A 24,139-nucleotide genomic window follows, 5' to 3' on the forward strand; every position below is an offset into this window, starting at 1 on the left:
TTCAATATGCTTTTTCAGAGTGAGGTGCCCATTTTTTAAGTCGCAAAAAAGTAGAATCTGCAGTGAAGACATTCTGTATGAATTTCCTTGCTGCTTCCTACCTTCGGAGCCCCCCCAAAAAATATCAAGGATGTAGACGTGGTCAACGAAGACAATTACCTTAGCCTTGACTAGTTGTATCTTGGTTTGGATTTGATGTCTGATACCCAATTCGCTGAAAGCAGCGAAAAAGTCAAGAGTATGGCCAGGTAATTCAACAAACAAGCAGTAACACAAATTAAGAAAAGATTCCCATTTGAAGGTGAATGTACAAATTATTTCAGCTTTTGAATCCGTCTTTCGCTCTTCCAGGAGAAGCTAAAACCCTGCAATCTTTTTTCACATCGTTTAGACCTCCTTCGTGGAGCAAAGCAAGCATTGAAAGGGAGTGCCGAGAATTGGCTTTAGTGTGTCCCCTCAGATGACACGGGCTATGAAAGTGTTGACCAAGCTTTATTGTGGAAATATATCGTAAGTTTAAAACACCTACTTGCCGTAAGAAGTTCGAAAACACTTTGAAACATAGTTTACTGTATAACATCATAATATAGTTTACGTCATAAAATTGATACAAAACAGAAGAATAAACTTCATCCTTTTCTAAGCTAAGACTAGTAAAGAATGAACTACACTGCCGTTTCGAATCTTACTTGTTAAAGGTATTCTAAAAGGTAAATGTAAAAGGTATTATTTGGTAAGGTAAAAGGTATTTTTTGTTAAAGGGTCTTCTTTCATACGATGGAATGTGTAGCTTCCTCTCCAGAGTGTTGTCTTGTTTTTCTTTCAAAGAGCATGGCCTTGTTTTTGTACCTTATACTTTTTATATAAGATACAAGTTATACAAGTCTACATGTTATACAAGTTATAGTTATACAAGTATCCAAGAAAAGTTTATACAAGTTCAACTGTTTAGGACTAGTAAAGAACGAATCACGGTGTCGTTTCTAATCTTATTTGTTTTAAGGTATTCCAACTGATCTTCTCTCATATGCTGCAATCTGTAGCTATGCTGCCTGTATATTCATATAATTCTTTTCATCTTAATTGCTCTTAGTCTTACGAGTAGTTTCAATAGATGTAGTAGTCAAAGTAATAGTAATAACAGTACAGTAGAACTAGTAAATGTAGCAGTTATAGTGACAAGATCAATCCAAACAGCAAAAGCAAAGGGCATGGAAAAATGTTGAAGGTAACTGTGGATGCAGTGGTAGCTGTAACCTATTTGAGGACAAATCTTGGCTAGTAGTTACCCAACATTAAATAGTTTTTAACAAAAAACCTGATAAACACAAAACAAGTTGTAAGAAATGATCACACATACGTGATCTACAAAATACTCTAGCAATAAATAAAAATTCCATATTTTTGAAAATAGGAGTTTGGAACCTCTACAGTAAATTTCCCTGATACGCTGAATCTGAGTGTGCAATTTTCTTGCAGATTCCTTGAATTTTGGGGGAATTTTTCCCCTTCTTCAAAATTCAGACAAATTATCTCAGACTTGTACCCTTAATGGGGAAAACTAAATTTAATGAATTTTGCAGATTTTGCATCACTATAATAATCTTTTTTTTTTTTATATATTCATTGATATCGAAATTTCGTCTTTTAGATTTTCGGTTACTATTGAGCCGAGTCGGCTTTCAAAATATTTTATATGTATACTGGCAACCTCGTTCATTATTTTAATTACCTCTTGTTACTTAAAAAAGAACATGTATGTGGAAATTAGCTTTCAGATAAGCCCTTATACATTCAACCACAAGTGTTGAGAATTGACGGTTCTGTTTTCAATAAAAACTCTGAAGAATTGTTCCCCCTACCCGTCAGATTACAATAATATGAGTCATACTGTCTTTGGTCATAGTTGTATCGTCTTCAGGAACCAAAAACGTTTTACCAGAGAAAAAAAAAACCGTCAGTTTAAAAACCACATGCGTTCAACGTAATTTCTTTTATTCAGTAAATTTAGAATGTATTCAGTTTAAAAACACACAAACTCTCGCAAAGACTTGAATTAAAAGAAAAAGAACAAGAGATTTCAAAATTAGGAGTTCTGACATTGAGGTGGGGCTTCTTCTTCCTCCTCTTCTGCATCTCTAGGGAGGTTGTAGCCCATTGACAGAAGCATCATTTGAAATGGATCTGCTTCCATGCGTCGCTGGTTTGCCAAAGCAGCGCTAACAGAGTCTTTCACAAGCCTTTCATTTTCAAAATTCTAAAAAAAAACGATAGTTTAAAAAAAGAATATAATTCATCAAAAATATACAACAAAAAACTATTATGAATGCAAAATTTACTAAATCATGGCAACATAGACTCTAAATAAATAAAAAATAAATGAAGGGCCTAATGTTGTGAACCATGAAAGATCTAAAACTAAACCGATCAATCATGAAAAGAAATCGAAAAGAAGAAAAAATAAAAAGAAGATTGGGCCAGTCAAATTTAAATAAAATAAATATATTGCCAATAATTTGTTTATGTGGACAAGATCTATAAAAAAAAAACGTTAAAATATATTGACGTTCCAAACATTAAGAGACAAAGAAAAACAGAATAAAAATGAAAAAAAATCCGATATACAGTTCATTAGTAAAATTGGATGTTTCTTATTCAATCAAATAACGCTTCCATATGTTAATCGCTTTTGTTGTTTTTCTTCTTCTTGGATTTTACTTTCTTTGATCTCCCATTTCTTAGCAATTTTTTTTCTCACTTCTGAGTTTCTTCATACAGTAAAACTGGCTTGCTTTGAGCAACTGAAGAATAAAAAAAAAAATGCTGGTTCTCAAGTAATTATTATTTGATACTAGCTGTTGGGGTGGCGCTTCGCACCACCCCAACACCTAGTTGGTGAGGGCGCTTACCCCCCCGCGCGTAAGCCGTTACGCGCCATTGTAGTTGTGTCCCTGTGTCCCACCTATGAATATGGATAGATATATATATATGTTTTAACTACGTAAAACTTGCGAATATACAACATTCTTCGATGTCCCATTGCGTGTCCCCGTCGTCATTTATATATCCCCCTGTGCCCCCTGACGTCCCCGTTGTAGTTGTGTCCCTGTGTCCCAGTCGTCATTTATATTCCCTGTGTCCCGGTCGTCATTTGTGTCCCGGTGTTTTTTACTTTTTAGTTTTTTACCTTTTTTATTTTTTTCCTTTTTTTAAGTTTTTTCTTTTTAGGTTTTTTCTTTTTTTAGCTTTTTCGCGCCATATTAGTTACGCGCCATTGTAGTTGTGTCCCTGTGTCCCACCTGTGAATATATATATATATATATATATATATATATATATATATATATATATATATATATATATATATATATATATATATATATACTAGCTGTTGGGGTGGCGCTTCGCGCCACCCCAACACCTAGTTGGTGGGGGCGCTTCGCGCCCCCCCCCCCAAGCCCCCCCGCGCGCGTAAGTCGTTACGCGCCATAATAGTTACGCGCCATTGTAGTTGTGTCCCTATGTCCCACCTGTGAATATAGATAGATATATATATATATATATATATATATGGTTTTAACTACGTAAAACTTGCGAATATACAACATTCTTTGCTGTCCCATTGTCTTTGCATATAAATAGATTGTCAGGTTTACCGACTCTTGAACATGCAACATATAATGGTCCATGGGAAAACAATCTGTATTCAGATCTATACCTCATGATTCTAATGATTGCCCTTGAGCTTTGTTGATGGTGATTGCTAATCGACCATTCCCTGTCCCGGTGTCCCGGTCGTCATTTATATCCCCCTGTTTCCCCCGGTGTCCCCGTTGTAGTTGTGTCCCTGTGTCCCGGTCGTCATTTATATTCCCTGTGTCCCGGTCGTCATTTGTATCCCGGTGTCCCGGTCTGTATATACATTCGTTTTTTAGTTTTGTTTTTCTCCTTTATTTTTTTCCTTTTTTTTTCTTTTTTAGTTTATTTAGATTTTTAGATTTTTTAGTTTTTTTATTAGTTTTTAGTTTTTTTTCTTTTCTTTTTTGTAGTTTTTACCTTCTTTTTAGTTTTGTTAGTTTTTTTTTTTACTTATGTCCTGGTCGTCATTTATACTCCCTGTGTCCCGGTGCTTTGTTGATTGCTAATCGAACATTTATTTTTTTCTTTTTTAGTTCTTTTAGTTTTTACCTTTTTTAGTTTTTTATAGTTTTTTAGATGAAAATTTTTTTTAGTTTTTTCCTTTTTTTCTTTTTAGTTTTTTATTGGTTTTTACCTTTATTTTAGCTTATTTTTCAGTTTTTTCCTTTTTTTTAGTTTTTTTTTATTTTTTTTAGTTTTTTACCTTTTTTTAGTTTTTTTAGCTTTTTTAGTTTTTTAGCTTTTTTACTTTTTTTATTAGTTTTTAGTTTTTTTTGTAGTTTTTGCCTTTTTTTAGTTTTTTCAGTTTTTTTTTTAGTTTTTTATTGGTTTTTACCTTTATTTTAGCTTATTTTTCAGTTTTTTCCTTTTTTTTAGTTTTTTTTTAGTTTTTAGTTTTTTACCTTTTTTTAGTTTTTTTAGTTTTTTAGCTTTTTTATTTTTTTATTAGTTTTTAGTTTTTTTTGTAGTTTTTGCCTTTTTTTAGTTTTTTTAGTTTTTTAGCTTTTTTATTAGTTTTTAGTTTTTTTTTAGTTTTTACCTTCTTTTTAGTTTTGTTAGTTTTTTTTTTTACTTATGTCCTGGTCGTCATTTATACTCCCTGTGTCCCGGTGCTTTGTTGATTGCTAATCGAACATTCCTTTTGTCCTGGTCGCTTTCTCTTTGAGTGTCGTCATTTATTTTTTTCTTTTTTAGTTCTTTTAGTTTTTACCTTTTTTAGTTTTTTTTTAGTTTTTTAGATGAAAATTTTTTTTAGTTTTTTCCTTTTTTTCTTCTTAGTTTTTTATGGGTTTTTACCTTTATTTTAGCTTATTTTTCAGTTTTTTCCTTTTTTTTAGTTTTTTTTATTTTTTGTTTTTTTTAGTTTTTTACCTTTTTTTAGTTTTTTTAGTTTTTTAGCTTTTTTACTTTTTTTATTAGTTTTTAGTTTTTTTTGTAGTTTTTGCCTTTTTTTTAGTTTTTTCAGTTTTTTTTTTAGTTTTTTATTGGTTTTTACCTTTATTTTAGCTTATTTTTCAGTTTTTTCCTTTTTTTTTAGTTTTTTTTAGTTTTTAGTTTTTTTAGTTTTTTACCTTTTTTTAGTTTTTTTAGTTTTTTTAGTTTTTTAGCTTTTTATTTTTTTTATTAGTTTTTAGTTTTTTTTGTAGTTTTTGCCTTTTTTTAGTTTTTTTAGTTTTTTAGCTTTTTTATTAGTTTTTAGTTTTTTTTGTAGTTTTTGCCTTTTTTTAGTTTTTTTAGTTTTTTAGCTTTTTTATTTTTTTTATTAGTTTTTAGTTTTTTTTGTAGTTTTTGCCTTTTTTTAGTTTTTTCAGTTTTTCTTTTAGTTTTTTATTGGTTTTTACCTTTATTTTAGCTTATTTTTCAGTTTTTTCCTTTTTTTTAGTTTTTTTTAGTTTTTTACCTTTTTTTAGTTTTTTTAGTTTTTTATTGGTTTTTACCTTTATTTTAGCTTATTTTTCAGTTTTTTCCTTTTTTTTAGTTTTTTTTAGTTTTTAGTTTTTTTAGTTTTTTACCTTTTTTTAGTTTTTTTAGTTTTTTTAGTTTTTTAGCTTTTTTATTTTTTTTATTAGTTTTTAGTTTTTTTTGTAGTTTTCGCCTTTTTTTTAGTTTTTTTAGTTTTTTAGCTTTTTTATTAGTTTTTATTTTTTTTTGTAGTTTTTGCCTTTTTTTAGTTTTTTTAGTTTTTTAGCTTTTTTATTTTTTTTATTAGTTTTTATTTTTTTTGTAGTTTTTGCCTTTTTTTAGTTTTTTCAGTTTTCAGTTTTGTCACCTGATCCAGTTTTTTCAGGTGACGTCACCTGATCCATCCACAGATCCACACACAGACAACTTATTTTTATATATATAGATATATATATATATATATATATATATATATATATATATATATATATATATATATATATATATATATATATATATATATATATATATATACATGTTTTTAACTACGTAAAACTTACGAATATACAACATTCTTCGCTGTCCCATTGTCTGTGCACATAAATAGATTGTCAGGTTTACCGACTCTTGAACATACAACATACAATTGTCCATGGGAAAACCAATCCATATTCAGATCTAATACCTCATTATTCTAATGATTGCCCTTGAGATTTGTTGATGGTGATTGCTAATCAAACATTCCCTGTGTCCCCGTCATCCTTTATATATCCCCCTGTGCCCCCCGGCGTCCCCATTGTAGTTGTATCCCTGTGTCCCGGTCGTCATTTATATTCCCTGTGTCCCGGTCGTCATTTATATTCCCTGTGTCCCAGTCGTCATTTGTGTCCCGGTCGGTAATTTCTCTTTGAGTGTCCTGGTCGTAATTTATATTCCCTGTGTCCCGGTCGCTATTTGTGTCCCGGTGTCCCGGTCTGTAATGTCATCTTATAATGACGTCATATACAAACCCTTATATACTTATAATGACGCCATATGCAAACCCACAAACAAACAAACTTGCATACATACAACTTATTTTTATATATACAGATATAGTTTCTTTTGTAGTTTTTCTTTTTTTAGTTTTGCAGCTTTTTTTAGTCTTTTTAGCATTTTTTCTTTTTAGTTTTTTGCCTTTTTTATTTTTTTCCTTTTTTTAAAGTTTTTTTCTTTTTAGGTTTTTTCATTTTTTAGCTTTTTTCGCGCCATATTAGTTACGCGCCATTGTAGTTGTGTCCCCCGGTCGTCATTTATATATCCCCCCTGTGCCCCCCGGCGTCCTCGTTGTAGTTGTGTCCCTGTGTCCCGGTCGTCATTTATATTCCCTGTGTCCCGGTCGTTAATTGTGTCCCGGTGTCCCAGTCTTTAATTTCTCTTTGAGTGTCCTGGTTGTCATTTATATTCCCGGTATCCCGGTCGTCATTTGTGTCTCGGTGTCCCGGTCTGTAATTTCATCAGTCGACAAACATGACGTCAGTCGACAAACAACTTCATGACGGAATAATGCTCAATCCTTATAATGACGTCAGTCGACAAACATGACGTCAGTCGACACACAAACATGACGTCAGTAGACAGACACACAGACAAACAACTTATTTTTATATATAGATAGATAACCATCTATTTTATCTAATTAATACAAGTTCGTTAGTAATTATAAATAATTTCTAATTAGCCCTGTCATTTCTTTTTGGGGAATTCGTGGTCAATTGACTCCTTGGCTGCTCTCTTAAGCCTAAAAAGCGTATGTCCAGAGACTGCAGCTATAGGCAACGATTCAGCAGAAGATAATTCAGATATATCTTATTTGATTAACAGCTTGTTATTGTCTTATATAGTTAGTATTAGTTATTAGTTTAAACCTACACTAAGCATAGAATCAGACCAACTACATTTTGTAGACAATATACTGCAAAATTTTATAACTATTCCGGGTTCCATTGTAAGTAAGTAAAATATTTATTACCCGTATTTTCCACATGGAACAAAACGGAGTACAATGAACAAAAAAAATAAAAGAAAAAAAAGAGAAGAAAAACCGAGAGAAATTTAAAACTGTAAAGTGGGAGGGGCCTAAAGTGACTCAAAACGTTAAACTTTTCTTATTGGTCCAAAAATAGCCATAGCTTTTCTAAGCTGGAATAAGGCTAAATGAAAATTCCAAACTATCATAAAATAAAACTAAAAACTAGGTGAAATACATCTTTTACGCTTTGTAGATTAGTGTGTCAATAAATAATCTTTCTGTATGATTCTACTTCTCCTGTCTTTATTTTCTATTTAAGCTATGTTGTGTGCAAGGTCGTCCGTGAAGGGACAGAAGACCTCTGTACCACTTTTCGTAAAAAAAAAAAAAAAAAAAAAAAAAAAAAAAAAAAAAAAAAAAAAAAAAAAAAAAAAAAAAAAAAAAAAAAAATTAGAAGGACGAGTGATATTCGGTAAAAATTCAAGACTTTCTAGCAAAAAAAAAATTATATCTTAGGCCACCCCTCTGATTTTTTTTTTTTTGTAACTCGTTGTAGAAACAGAAAAATGGTGATTCTAACAAACAAACAATTTTACCAGTCAAGACCAACACTATGTTTATATAAGCTATTCTAAAACAATCAAAAACATTTAATTATTTCAACTACATAATACATTTGCCAATCAATTAATCATTATACAACGAATCTAATATTAAATTAATTATTAAGGGTTACAACAATTTCAAATTAAAATAACCAAAAAATGTCCATTTCCTGTATTTTAAAAAACGAATTTTAAAGTGGCAACAACAGAGAAAATCAATTCTGACTGTTAGAATTGCTTAAGTGGAAACATCTGCAACCATATAGGATATATCTAAAAAAAAAAAATGAACGAAAAACTTTGAGAACATATAACTTTTCTTTTAAGGTGTAAGTGCCTTTGGGAATCAACAACTTCTACAGACACAAAGTGTTGCCAACTTTAACCAATTATTTTGTCGATTTATTATCACGGTTCAATATGGCAATGCTGACAAAACATGATACTGAGGTAAACCTTCATAAATTTCAACCAATCGGAAATCTTAGAAAATCGTGATTTTCAGGTAAGAAAAAAAAGGTAAAGGACGCGGCACTAGACCCTTAAGGTCCAAACCAGCGGTGCAGATCTCCGTCTCAAGGCCCTTCAGCCAGGAATTTTAATAGAGAAATGAGGGCCAGTCATCCTGTGCTTTTTGCACACCCTTCCTGTTTACCTTCCCCAGATTTTTCCAGGTACCCATTTAGAGCTGGGTCGACTCTGGCTGTGCTTACAGAGTCACGCCACTGACCCCCTTCCCAAACCAAATAGTTGGGCACACTAGGATGCGAACCCTCGTCCTCTCGAACAAATTATCCCAAGTCCAGCTCGCCAATCCACTAGGATAGGACATACTAGCTTTCAGGAAAATTCATCTTCACTAAACTTAATTTTCAGGTAATAATCGAGCTATGATGGGTTCTGGGGTAAAACTGTTTTTTCAAATCCAAAAAGAAAAAAAAAAAAAACGGCTCAAACAGATTAAATCAGCTAGCCTTTATCAAAATATTTATTGCAACTTAAAATATTCTTGACGTCAGCTAAAAATTTAAAATTTGAGTACTAGTCTTAAGTAAGCCAATGCTTTCAATAAGCTTTAACATAACAATGTTAAAGGTTTTACAAAATTTGGCCACTAACTGGCCACATTGATTTAACACATTGATTAATTTTCTTTTTGAATTTTCTCTTTGAAACAAAACCTTATCTAAAGCATTTCTATCTGAAACATATTTTAGACAAAAAGTCCACTTCTTTGAAAAAAATATTGCCAATGGGTCTTCTGGTTATTTAAAACCCAGTTCTACCGGCAGGAAAAGCAAATATTTAAACTAAGATTCAAACAGAAGCGATCCGCCCATTCACCAACACGACATATTTTCTTACTAAAACCGTTAGGCTAGGAAAACATTATTATTGATCATGCGAAAATAAACAAGCGACGTTACGTTACATCTGTCTGAAAATCGGATGTTCCTTCTCAAAAAGGTCATGACATCATTCCGGCAGGTCATTTCTGTGTTTCTGATTAAAATCCAAATTTTGTTAAGTTTTCCAAGATAATTTCTCGAGGAAAAAATTTAAACTTTTGAATAAACGTTCAAAGTAATACTAATCACGCATTTTTACCGAAAAATTTCAGAAAGTTTTTGTTTATTTAAAACATAGTTCTACCGACCAAAGAAACGAATTTTCAACCCAGATGCAAAACAGAAACTATCCGTATATTCACCAACATGATTTTTTTTTATAGCTAAAACTGAAACGATAGGAGGTCCATCATATAGACGAAAAGAAACTGACACAAATTTTTGTTGATGCATTATCAGTGATCAAGCAAAAACAAACAAGTGACGCTACTATGTGAAGTCTGGGTTTTGTTTCAGAAAGAAGACGATTCTCTGGTCTTACAAGAGCATTTCTTGAAAAGAAAAACTCATCTAAAGAAAATACCAAACACATCTTTACCAATAAATAAACAGAAAGATGTTATTTACGCTAAAGACATTTCTGCCACCTCGCAGTCGGGTGACAAGAAATCTAGAAATGAGTCTAATACCCTGTTTTGACAGGGTATTAGACTAATTGTTAGTTATCCTGGCGTATAGAGAAGAAATTCTGGAAGCTCCATTCAATTATACCAAGAACTGAGGGAAAATTGATACCTGCCGCCACCCAGCTTTATTCAACCTGTCTGTAAAGAAGAGATTATCCCCACTACGTTATGGACAAGGTAAATAAAATGAATATAGAGTAAAATAGGATATTAAAATTGGAGAAATAAAGAATAAGATTGAGGAAAAAATGAAACTTCTGGTCGAGGACTCCAGCCTAAAAACAAATAGAAAAAAATAATAAGGTAAAATTGAATAAAGATAGAATAGAACAAACAGGAGTAAAATCGGATATTGAATTTAGAGAAAGAAAGAATAAGATTAAGAAAAGATCAAACTCCTGATCGAGGACTCCACAGCCTAAAAACAGATAGGAAAAAGAAATAAGGTAAAATAGAATAAAGATAACTACTACTAATGCTACTACTACTACGAATAACTCACTGCAGCCCCAAGCCGCCTGAGGGCAACACAGCTACGCACGCTCCTCCTCCAAACTAATCTATTCAAGGCCTCCCTCTTTACACCCTCCCAAGAAGTTCCCATTTCCTTTAAATCTTTATTTATGACATCCTCCCAACCCAGACAAGGACGACCTGCTTTTCGTGTAGCCACAGACAGTTGGCCAAAAAGGACAATCTTCGGCAATCTGTCATCTTTCATCCGCAGAACGTGGCCTAGCCATCTCAACCTTTCTTTAATTATAGCCCTAGAAAGCGGGACTGAACCACATTTTTCGTGCAGCCTACTGTTTGAAACACAGTTAGTCAGCCGGGTACTCAGAACAATCCGTAGGCAATTTCTCTGGAAAACATCTAGTAAATTTTCGGAGCGCCCATGCTTCAGAGCCATATTTGACCACTGTTATCACTGTAGCTTCCAATATTCTAATCTTGGTTTGCAGACTTATCTTTCTATTCTTCCAAACTTTTTTTAACTAAGAAAAAACAACCGGAGCCTTGGCTATTCTACTTTTAATATCTTCACTGCTCCCACCCTCTTTACTAATAATACTACCACGGTAAGTGAAGCTGCACACCTGATCAATTTTTTTGTCATCCAACGTTACCTTTTCATCTTCACTTATTCCTAGCCTTAGTGACTTAGTCTTTTTAATATTAATTTTCAAACCTATTCTAGCACCCTGAACTCGCAAAACCTCTAAAAATTCATTCATTTTGCTCACACTTTCATCTAATATGCTTAAATCATCAGCATAATCTAAGTCCAGGAGAGTTTTCCATCTTCATTTAATTTCGTGGTCTTCCATTGCCTTTCCGTTGCTCCTTAAGACAAAGTCCATTAGTACGATCCATACAAAGGGGGATAGAACACAATCCTGCATAACTCCTGATTTAATACAAAACCAGTTGCTAACCTCATTTCCTACCTTAACCGCAGCTGTGTTATTCTGGCACATAGCTCTAATAATTTTTATGTGTTTGTCTGGTATACCATACAAGGATAAGACCTTTGCTTAAGTTTATCTATCAACAGAATCGAACGCTTGCTCATTATCTATAAACCTGAGGACCAAAGGTGTTTGACAACTAAGGCACGTCTTAACTATTAACCTAAGAGTGAATATTTGGTCGACACATCCTCTGCTTTTTCTAAAACTGCACTGTTCTTCTCTTAAACCATTGTCCACCCCATTTCTCAGTCTATAGAGTATCATATCACTAAGTTATTTATTTTAAAAAATTTTAATCCCACTCATCTAGTGGGTTAATTTTAATTCCACTAATCTAGGATGCTTAAATCAGCAGCATAATTTAAGTCCAGGAGCGTTTTTCCTCCCCATTTGATTCCGTGGTCTCCAATTGCCTTTCCTGTGTTCATTAAGACGAAATCCATCAAAATGATCCATATAAAGGGGGATAGAACACAACCCTGTTTAACTCCTAATTTAATACAAAACCAGTTGCTAAGCTCATTTCCGAACTTAACCGCAGCAGTATTATTTTGGAACGTAGTACCAATCACTTTAATGTATTTTTCTGGTATACCATACAAGGATACGACCTTTGCAAACATTCTTCTATCAACAGATTCGAAAGCTTGCTCATAATCGGTAAAACTGAGGACCAAAGGTGTTTGACAACGAAGTGACTTCTCAATTATTAACCTAAGAGTGAAAACTTGGTCAACACATGCTCTACCTTTTCTAAAACCGAATTGTTCTTCCCTTAAAACTTTGTCTACAGCATCTCTCAGTCTAAAAAGTATCATATTACTCAGTAATTTGCAACCTACAGAGACCAGACTAATCCCTCGATAATTACGACATTCACTCTTGTCACCTTTCTTATACAGTGGTTTAATTAAGGTTTTCCTAAAACCATTAGGTAATTCCCCTTTATTCAAAAATCATGTTCATAATCTTCAGTAGCTTATTCCTAACCTCAGAGTCACCATATTTAAGAAACTCATTTATCATACTATCAGCACCTATAGCCTTATTATTTTTTAATCCTTTTATTACTGTCGCCAATTCTTCCTCACTAAACAGATCTTCCTTCACAATCAAGGTATCACAAACTTTTTTATTCTCATCTATATCTTTTCCTGCAACTGTATCTCGGTTTAGCACATTCTCAAAACCCATCTTTCTTTACCTTTTCCCTTATTACTAATTGTGGTCCCATTTCTATCTTTAACTGGGACTTGTCCGGATTGTCTACTCCCTTTTAATTTATTAACATGCCAGTATAATATTTTACTATTATGTGGTCTTGCCACATCTTCCAGATCCTCAGCAATTTTATCCATGGCCTCCACTTCATATCTCCTTAGTTCATGTTTTAATGTTTCCTCCACTTTCTTCACATTCCTTTTGTTTTCATACGACCTATCACTCAGATGATTCTTGTACAAACCCCTTCTACTCTCTATTAAACCTAAAGCTTTTTCATTAACATTCCTAGTTGCAGTCTTAGCACTCTTCCCTAAGACACCATCAGCAACTTCACAAATTGTTTTTCTAAAATTATTCCATCCGTCTTCCACATTGTCAAATTTTAACTCTCAAGTTGAATATTCAAATGTTCTTGGAAGTTTTTTCTCAAATTTTTATCCAGGAGTCTACCAGCATCATAACTTTCCGGGAGGTAGTTACCCTTCCGAAATTTCAGCTTTAAATTAACCTTAGACACTATTAGATGGTGATCTTTACTTTTAACATCAATAACAGCACTCCTATAGACCCTAGTATCTTGTACTTATCCTGCTAGTCTTCGGTTTACAATAACATAATCAATAAGGTTTGCTGTCTTACCATCACGTGAATACCTTGTCAACTTATGGGCCATTTTGTGACCAAACACCGTATTGGTTATAGCTAGGTTGTTATACCTCCAAAATTGCAAAAGTCTATAGCCATTACTGTTTTCTTTTCCTAGACCAAATTTACCTAGGCTAGGATACTATCCATCCCCATTTCTACCAACCTGGGCATTAAAATCTCCTAGCAAAAACACCATATTTCTACCTGGTACCCTGTCTATTTGCTCCTGTAACTGTAAGTAAAATTCATCTGAGTCACTAGTATCTCCATCAGTTGGTTCAACAGGGGCATATACTTCTATAACTGACACCCTGAACTTTTTAGTCATAAAATGAGGAATTAGTATTCTATTATTAATACCTTCCCAGCCTAAACAAGACTTAGCAGCTTCCTTATTCATCATGAGCCCTATTCCCTGTCTATGTACCCCATCCTTCCTGCCTGAGGAAACAAATTCTATGTCAGCTAATTTCATGCTTCCTACCCCTGGGATATGAGTTTCTGAAACTCCTAATAAATCCAGTTCAAACCGTCTGAATTCGTCAGTCAAAATGTCGATGCGATAGTCATTTTTTAACGTCGTAACATTCCAAGTTCCAATTTTCATGTTCTTTACATCTTTAAAATTATTTTGGCCTCAGGAAAAGCATTGATCCTGGATACCAGTGCAGGACGGGGACCAACATATCTTCTCAAGTCTACACCGAAGCGCTTAAGCCGGCTTAGAACCGGACAGCAAGAAGTCCCTGGGACCTCCAGCAAGTTGGAGGCTTTGTGCAATCCTGGGCCCATCTTGGTCACAACATGGTTTTCAGCACTTGGCGATGCTCTTCTATCAACAAGAGTCGAAATCATGTACAGACAGTCCCAAGCCTATTACCTCCGACTCATTATATATTCATGCCTACAAATATATGCTACTACGGGGAGGCAGTCCATAGTAGATAAATTAGCTAGGAAGAGGTTTTTCAGCCCGAAAACGCCCATCAAAACAAACCAAGCCAGAAGAATATCCAATAATCAGAATCCCGTGCGAGTGCTGTGTTGTTTACAAGGCTATAATTTCCTCAGGGGGCGCCACTCCTCAAGTGCGAAAACTTGACCGCAAGTCTCCCAGTCTTGCAGGTACCCCGAAAGGGTCGAGGCAGCCCTTTACAGAGGCCGTTGTCCATAAATCTGGATCTTACGCCCTGCCGCAGTTGTCCTCCTATAGAGGATCCTCCCACGATGATGTTCTGCATCACCATGCAATTTAACCCACTACGGGGGGAAGGTTTGTAACTCATGTGACGTGTGGACACGCCAGTGAGCCCTGTTGGGTGTATGTTTGAGGGGCCTTCTTCCTCCTCCACCTGTATTTATGACCCCAGGAGAGGGTGCCTCAGTTTCTATTATGGACCCCTAGGGAAAAGATCTTTCTTGGTCAGTTTTTCCTATGAAGGTGCTCTACATATCTGTAGGACATTCCCCTATCTGTTGTCCTCACCAAAACCTAGCATGATTATCTAATGATTAACCAACTAATCCAACCAATAAATAGTTGCAGTAAATTGCAACTTTAATTTCAATTTAGACTATAAAGTCTCAAAGCAACACTAAAATATCAATTTTAGAGCATTGATTCCCTGAAAATACCACGAGGTTTTCTTAATTATGCAGTGAAATTTTGAGTATGTCGTCATAACAATAAATTGATAGATTTCGCAACATCACAATGATGTAAATTCACATAAATGGCTTTTATTGTTTTTTCGGGATTTGCATATATACATTCAACATGTGTGTGACTAATCTCTAGTTAGAGCGGTGTAGTGGCAGAATAGTCTTCTAAGGCTGTGGGCCGTTACATTATCCAAAGGTTGTAGATTATCCAGAATATTAAGGACGGGGATGCACAGCCTAGGCACGGCAATGGTAAAAAAGGTAGAAAACCACTGCTCTATGACACGATGCGATACTTTTTTTTATTAATAAAAACAACTATATAACGCCACTTGCCTGGGTAGGGAATTTAAAGCGCCGAAACCCTATAGGCATGTGTGTATTCTCCTGATGAGCCCTTGTGTTGGGTTGTTGCCTCTGATTTATTTGTCTTTTTTTTCATATTTGGTAAATGACGACTTATACTTACTTACGACACGACTGCCTGTCTATAGATTATTCTTTATGGTTGATTGTGTATGGCTATGCTGTTTGACCTATGTGATTGTATGGATGAGTAGGGTTAAGGCCTCGTTCAAGTACTGATCTATATTAATTACTTTTTTTTGTGTGTTTCTGCTGTTGCATTGGCGATTTTTTTTTTTTTTTTTTCCATTTTAATATGAACACACCAGATAAATTAGTTTAAAATATGAACATTCAACCTACGTCAAAATTCGTCAAAAAATACGTCAAAGAAAGATAAGGAGGAGTCTTCTAATCTAACCTCTGGTCGAGGACTCCACAGCCTAACAACAGAATCAATGCCACTAGTCGCCAAAAGACACGTAGTTGGGTGCGGTTGAAGACAGTTGACAATGGACTCGTCACCTCGAAGAATTTTGACAATATTCGTAGTTTCATGATCCCAGACGAAAAATGAGCCGTCATCTGATCCAGCTATGACGTACTGACCTTCACTGAAATGGGAAAGAACAGTATTATAACAGAATAGTTTTCAACCCTGTAAATATTGAATAAATAAAAAATACATATGTATTAACTGTAATTTTAATTGAAATTCAGTTAATTAATTAATCAAATTAAAGCCTGTTACTGCCACCATATTTTCCAATGGAATGGGGAGAATATTCATAGATATATCGGAATGTGTTTGAAGTACTCTCCCTCAGGAAATCTTCCAATCCCTCCTCATGACCCTCCCTGCCTCTCTACCTTTTGTGACATTAACAATAAGAGTTTTATCTCTTACATTACAAATAAAAACTTTTTTTCTGCAATAATATGAGAGCTGTCCCTCCAGAGCACCCATATTACAAGCTTAGCCCAAAATTATTCCGGCGACTGAAAATTTTTCAACTCTGTAAATAATGAATAAATTTCAACTCTGTAATTAAAAAATTAAACGAAATATTTTCACAAAATATAACAGCATGGTGAATTCCAACATCAAATTTTCAATTTGATGTTGGAATATGTTTAACTTAGTCAAGATGATAGAAATTGATCATCGAGTCAATGAGCAAAAAAAAAAAATGCTAAAGATTTTGCACATGGCTAAAACAAGACTTACCAGATTGCTAGAACAAACCATGCCCTAATTCGGAACAAAATTAGTTAAGTTCTGACTTGGTGCATAATGAACTAAATGCACACTCGGTGCAATGGCGAGCAATTAAACTCCAAGAAAAACGGAAAAAAGATTTAGGATTTCCTTTATTGGGATGATAGGCTCTAGATAGACGGGACAGAGGTGAAGAGGATTGCACACTAGACGTAGCTGCAACGTGGTAAAAGACGAACCACGGCCCATAGTAACTAAAAATTAAAAAACGCGTAAAAAATGACATCACCTCCGTTGTGAGGTAAGGAAGGTGGCGATACCTTGGACATATCCTCCGTATGCCAAATCATTAGCTTCCTAAATGCTCCTCCACTGGCAACCGGAAGGCACCCGTCCCCGAGGAACACCAAAGAACACGCTCCGTAGAAAGTACGAACGTGACAGAAGATCGCTTCAGACAAGTCTCATCCCAGAGTGGTTGCTAGTTGCAACTAGCAGCTAGATTAAAGAGGTTTGTCTAATAAAATAAATAAAATAAAAAAAACTGTTCTTCTTTTCACCAAGCGAAGCTCAGTCACCTGGCACTACGTAATATACGTACTAATACAAAGATTTATCAATAAGAGGTATAAAAAAAGAAAAAAAAAGCAGTAGTGATTATTATCCTGGAAGAACCAGAGATCTTCTTACCCAAAATTCTAAGTCCGTTACCCCCCCCCCCTTAAAAAATACATACTCCAGGAAGTTCCAACTCGATTCTCGATCCCTGAGACAAAACAAGGTGTATATACGAAATACGTGTAAAAATCTCCCTATTTTGTTGAAGCCTGTTGAATGCATACAATCTTTATAATGAGGTACAATCACTTATTCTTAAACGAAAATAGCGAAAAAACGCATCTTGTAAACAATTAAAACCAACTAACTGGTCTGATATCTGAGAAGCATCTACAGCATTCCGTCATAGTTTTCAGATAAGCTATTACTTGAATCAATCTAACCGACACTCTTGACTTTGTGCAGCTAAATGATTGACACTTTTTAGTATCCCTTTTAATTTTTATATATATTTATATTTCGTTCCTTTTTTGTATTTATTCGCTTATTTTGTCCCCCCGCCTTTTAATGTCCCTTTCATTTTATTTTTTTCTGATTTGTATTTGTTTAAGTTTAGTTTAGTTCGACTAGTTTTTATCTTTTTAACTTTTTAATTGATTTTTCACTGTTAAATTATTGACTAAAAAATGATTATTAATTCTGATTTTTCTTTTTCGTTGTTGCTTTTACATTTTTATCAGTTATCGTGTAATCATATGATTTGTCGACTCCGAAGTCCAAATTTGACCCTTTATTTAGATAGTGATTTTTTTTTAAATAAATATCTTATTTAAGATATTTATCTTAAAACTATAAACCTAAGAGATGGTACTGAGTACCATCTCGGTTGTGTTGCCTATTCCACAAATTCGTAACTTCGCCAGCTTTTTTTAGAAGAAGAAAATAACGACCAGTCTTTTTAGGGATGAAAAGAAAGGTGTCGAGGGGCGGATCCAAGAGGTGGTTTTTGGGGTCCGCGTCTCCCCCTAGAAGGCCAAAAGAGTAATCAGTGCAATCTTTTTCGTGAATAGGAAATGCAAATTTTCAAGACAGACCTAGTTTAAAATAATCACTTCTACTCAATAAGTATATATATATATATATATATATATATATATATATATATATATATATATATATATATATATATATATATATATATATATATATATATATATATATATATATATATATATGTATATATATATATATATATATATATATATATATATATATATATATATATATATATATATATATATATAACCAATAACATACATAGATTGCAAATATAATGTAAATGAATAACTAATGCGATAAAGTCAATAATAATTTAATAGCCTAATGAAACCTAAAAGCCAAATAATAATACAATAAAATCAATGTTTAATAATGCAAGCGAAAAATTCTGACTTACCCTCCAAAGAAATTAGCCTCTTTTATATCAGTAGTTGTATTACAATGCCCGCAGAATCTTCGTTCGTAATCATGGGCAGATTTTCTCCAAGACACTTCAGCCGGTGAGAGGTTTCTATCAGTATTTAATCTGGCCATTATTTCATAATGGTTTCCCTCAATGCTCATTTCTACGTAACCTGAGCCTGATTGAGCACGCCCTAAATAATTAAATAATATAAAATATAAAGATAATAAAATTGTTTATAACAATTGGAATAAAATTATACTAGGAGTATAAATATAATTATTGAATAGGAGGGAGTAAAATAATTACAATTTAAACCAGGAAATGTTTTACTAAGTTTGATTCATTTTACGATAATTTATTACTGTTTCCCATTTAACATTTTAATATTGACACAAAACTTTATTTTTTTTATTTACTTGAAAATTTATTTGATCTTACAATATTTCCTTTTCTCCATATTTACCTTCAAAATCTGATATTTTCATTTAATAATGAGCTTTCTTAATTTTCTGAGCTTTTAAAACTGAACTTTCTGAGCATTTGTCTGGTAAAAAGCACTGTGTAAACACCCCGTTTTTTTTTTCCTTAAATTAGAATAAGAAACTAAGAGACAAGAAAATCTCGTTAAATTGTCATTGACGCTACTAACGAACAGCCCCACATCAAATTTCGCGGAGACTGAAAAAAAAATATTTTTAGGTTTAATTACATTCTTTCATTTTAATAATTAAAATTTAATTTTAAATTCAACTTTAATTATTTAATTTTTATTTTAACTATGGGCTAAATTGACCCACTTATTTTAGCAAATGATTGTGAAAACAAACTCGAAATGAGCGGATAATAATTTGAAGCCCTTGTAATGACTTACCCCTTTCAATAAAACCCGGATCTGATTGTTTACAAAAAAAAATTTACAAAAATATTTACAAAGATTTTTACAAAAATTTTATAGAATCAGTAAATAAAAAAGAAAACAAAAAAAAGAAAAAGACAGCTTAATATTACATATTTACAAGCTAAAAAAGATTTAGATTTATTTCAAATTTAAAAAAGAAGAGAAACGAGAAAAAAAAAGGCAAATCCCTTTCATCCTCCCTTTCAGATCCGAGGCCTTTTCCTTTTTTCAGATAAGCCAAAATTATTTTTCTAATTTCTAATTTTCTAATTTTTCCTAGTTTCTAAGAACAGATGAATGAAGTACAAGTCTGTGATAATGTTATGAAGAACAATCCCAAATGTTCTTCATAACATTGAGAATGGAACAACTCTGTCGTGATTCGAACTTGACAGAAAAATCTAATACAAAAAAAAAACGATCACTTTTCATTAACTGAGACCTTAATCGAGAAAGTATAAGAAAATCAAACTTCTTAGTGATTCAAGATAAGTAAACTTAACAAAGCTTAAAAGAGAATGAAACTTATCAATTTCATAATTGCTGTGTTCATTCACTTCAACGTTTCAACTGAATCCGAATGAGTAACAACAAAATATTTAAAATCTATCACCGTGAAGTAACTAGAAAAACAAAATCTATTGGTCGTTCTTAATTTTTTTGTAGTGAGACAGCTTGGGAGAAATATTAGAAAATTATTATTAATTTCCTTATTCCCACATATATATATATATATATATATATATATATATATATATATATATATATATATATATATATATATATATATATATATATATATATGTATATATATATATATATATGGTCTCTCTTTTTCCACGTCACTTTCGTCTACTTGCTCCGCTATTACGTCCAGCGTGCTGAAAAGTATGCGGGTTGGATACGCGAAAATTTCACCAAATCGTGTTCGGTATAACCGAAATGGACTATGCCGTCTTTATTCTAGTTTTTGTGCCCCTGCTGTTTTTTATCTTTCTGGTTTTGCTTTCCTCCTTCGCAAGAAGGATACAAAGAAAATACGCTCAGGATATTTTAAGTATTGCAAGTATTTGCTGCGTCTGCCTCGGTGGTATCGGAATCATACAGTCGTCTCTAAATTTGACATCGTTGATGCGCCCTCGCGACTGAAACATTTATCTAAAGATATATGTCTTAAAACTCGGCAAATGATCGGTGTTTTTGACCCTCTTTGGCCATTTTTTGAATGGAGGTAATTTATTTATGTTGTATGTTGTTATGCTGCTATGTTATCTATGTTGTTATGTTTTTTTCTTTTTTTGTGTGTTTACTCCACAGTTTGATGTACTTTGTGGGTTATAAATAAATTATTATTATTATTATTATATATATATATATATATATATATATATATATATATATATATATATATATATATATATATATATATATATATATATATATATATATATATATACCATACTAACATATATGAATGTATCGTAATGATTAAAGGAGCAGTAATTGTATATAAAAATGTCTTCTCGAAAACGGTAACATATTTTTTTCTGAAACTTGGCATTGAACCATTCTCTGGTGTAAAAGAAGGATCTTGATAGGTCACAACTTTAACTAAATTCATTTGCCCTTCCCAACCCCATAATATTCTTCAAAAACCATCAGCTGACTAAAGTTTTTCACCTTGGAACGTGAAAGCCTTGAGTACATAATTTGCAGTCATTCTTTAAAACAAGAGCTAAGAGCTCATATGGCACTTGTAGCGAGGTCGGAAGACCCAAGAGCCCATATGGCATGAGCTCTAGCAAAATTTTAAGAATACATAGATTGTTTTAAAAGAAAAATCAGAGGCTTATTGCCGGTAAGGATTAAAAATAAGAGCTCTGAGTCACGAGGTCCTTCTAAATGCCAAAATCTATTAGGATCCTATCACCCACTCGTAAGTTAAAAATACCTCAATTTTGTTAATTTTTCCTCTCCCTTCAGCCCCCCAGATGGTCGAATCAGGAAAAACGACTTTATCAAGTCAATTTGTGCAGCTCCCTGACACCTACCAATTTTCATCGCCCTGGTACGTCTAGAAGCACCAAACTCGCCAAAGCACTGAATCCCCCCCTAACTCCCCCAAAGAGAGCAGATCCAGTCCAGTTACGTCAATCACAAATCTACGACATTTATAAGCGTTTTCCGAGATTTCCAATTTCCCCCTCCAACTCCCCCAATCTCAACAGATCTGTTCGGGATTTGAAATGAGATCTCTGATACATGAATTCCTTCTAAATATCAAATTTCATTAAGATCTGGTGACCCGTTCTTAAGTTAAAAATACCTCAGATTTTCTAATTTTTCCAAATTAACAACCCGCAGTTCCCCCAAAGAGAACGAATCCGTTCCAATTATATCAATCACGTATCTATAACTTGTGCTTATTCTTTCCATAGAGTTTCATCCCGATCTCTCCACTCTAAGCGTTTTCCAAGATTTTAGGTTTCCAAGATTTCCGGTTTCCCCCTGCAACTCCCACGCCCTATGTCACTGGATCTGGTCAGGATTTAAAATGAGAGTTCTAAAGCACAAGATCCTTCTAAATATTCAAGTTATGAAGCTTGAAGGATATCCTTCAAGCTTGAAGGATAAGTATCCTTCAAGTTATGTCATTCATTTATCTTGGAATTTTGCTTATTTTTCTCACCAAGTTTTTCCTGATCTCTCCGCTTTAAGCATTTTCCAAAATTTCCGGTCCCCCCCCCCAACGACACTGGATCCGGTTGGGATTTAAAATAAGAGATCTGAGTTACGAGGTCCTTCTAAATATGAAATTTCACAAAGATCCGATCATTTCTTCGTAAGTTATAAATACCTCATTTTTTTAATATTTTAGAATTAACCCTTCCCCCCAACTCCCCCAAATAGAGCGGATCCGTTCCGGTTATGCCAATCACGTACCTAGGACTTGTACTTATTTTTCCCACCAAGTTTCATCCCGATCCCTCCACTCTAAGTGTTTTCCAAAATGTTAGGTCGCCCCCCCCCAAATCCCCCCAATGTCACCGGTTCCGGTCGTAATTTAAAATAAGAGCTATGAGACACGATTTCCTTCCAAACATCAAATTTCATTAAGATCTGATTAGTCCTTCGTAAGTTAAAAATACCTCATTTTTTCTAATTTTTCAGAATTAACCCTCCCCCCTCAATTCCCCAAAAGAGAGCGGATCCGTTCCGGTCGTGTCAATCACGTATTTAGGACTTGTGTTTATTTTTCACACCAACTTTCATCCCGATCCCTCGGCTCGAAGCGTTTTCCAAGATTTTAGGTTTCCCCACTCCAACTCCCCCCAATGTCACCTGATCCGGTCGGGATTTAAAATAAGAGCTCTGAAACATAATATCCTTCCCAAAATCAGATTTCATTAAGATCCGATCACCCGTTCGTAAGTTTTAAAATACCTCCTTTTTTCTAATTTTTCTGATTTAACCATCCCCCCATTCCCCTCAGATGATCGAATCGGCGAAACGACAATTTCTAATTTAATTGGGATTTAAAATAAGAGATCTGAGTTACGAGGTCCTTCTAAATATGAAATTTCACAAAGATCCGATCATTTCTTCGTAAGTTATAAATAACTCATTTTTTTAATATTTTAGAATTAACCCTTCCCCCCAACTCCCCCAAATAGAGCGGATCCGTTCCGGTTATGCCAATCACGTATCTAGGACTTGTACTTATTTTTCCCACCAAGTTTCATCCCGATCCCTCCACTCTAAGTGTTTTCCAAAATTTTAGGTCCCCCCCCCAATGTCACTGGGTCCGGTCGTGATTTAAAATAAGAGCTATGAGACACGATTTCCTTCCAAACATCAAATTTCATTAAGATCTGATTAGTCCTTCGTAAGTTAAAAATACCTCATTTTTTCTAATTTTTCAGAATTAACCCTCCCCCCTCAATTCCTCAAAAGAGAACGGATCCGTTCCGGTCGTGTCAATCACGTATTTAGGACTTGTGTTTATTTTTCACACCAACTTTCATCCCGATCCCTCGGCTCGAAGCGTTTTCCAAGATTTTAGGTTTCCCCACCCCAACTCCCCCCAATGTCATCTGATCCGGTCGGGATTTAAAATAAGAGCTCTGAAACATAATATCCTTCCCAAAATCAGATTTCATTAAGATCCGATCACCCGTTCGTAAGTTGAAAATACCTCCTTTTTTCTAATTTTTCTGATTTAACCATCCCCCCCATTCCCCCCAGATGATCGAATCGGCGAAACGACAATTTCTAATTTAATTTGGTCTGGTTCCTGATACGCCTGCCAAATTTCATCATCCTTGCTTACCTGGAAGTGCCTAAAATAGCAAAACCGGGACAGACAGACCAACAGAATTTGCGATCGCTATATGTCACTTGGTTAATACCAAGTGCCATAAAAAGCTGTTTAAAAGATTTAAAAAAGTTTTAAAAA

At 33.8% G+C, this 24,139-nt stretch overlaps 1 protein-coding gene across 2 annotated transcripts in view; it reads right to left on the bottom strand.

The window, feature by feature from the left end:
• Positions 1–1,978: 1,978 nt before the first annotated feature.
• The window catches only part of LOC136026566 (WD and tetratricopeptide repeats protein 1-like), a 54,566-nt gene continuing 32,405 nt past the window's right edge, over positions 1,979–24,139 (bottom strand). Inside the window, exons 10-12 of one of the 2 annotated variants that reach the window (XM_065703258.1) lie at positions 18,777–18,975; positions 15,965–16,157; positions 1,979–2,257 (exon numbers count right to left, since the gene is read on the bottom strand). In XM_065703258.1, the coding sequence (XP_065559330.1) occupies positions 2,087–2,257; positions 15,965–16,157; positions 18,777–18,975 (563 nt within the window). In that variant the 3' untranslated portion in view covers positions 1,979–2,086. Of the gene's footprint in view, positions 2,258–15,906; positions 16,158–18,776; positions 18,976–24,139 lie in introns of both variants that reach the window. The other variant, XM_065703259.1, reaches the window with a different exon arrangement.

Source organism: Artemia franciscana, chromosome 4 (assembly GCF_032884065.1).
Source record: "Artemia franciscana chromosome 4, ASM3288406v1, whole genome shotgun sequence".
NCBI classification, from domain to species: domain Eukaryota; kingdom Metazoa; phylum Arthropoda; class Branchiopoda; order Anostraca; family Artemiidae; genus Artemia; species Artemia franciscana.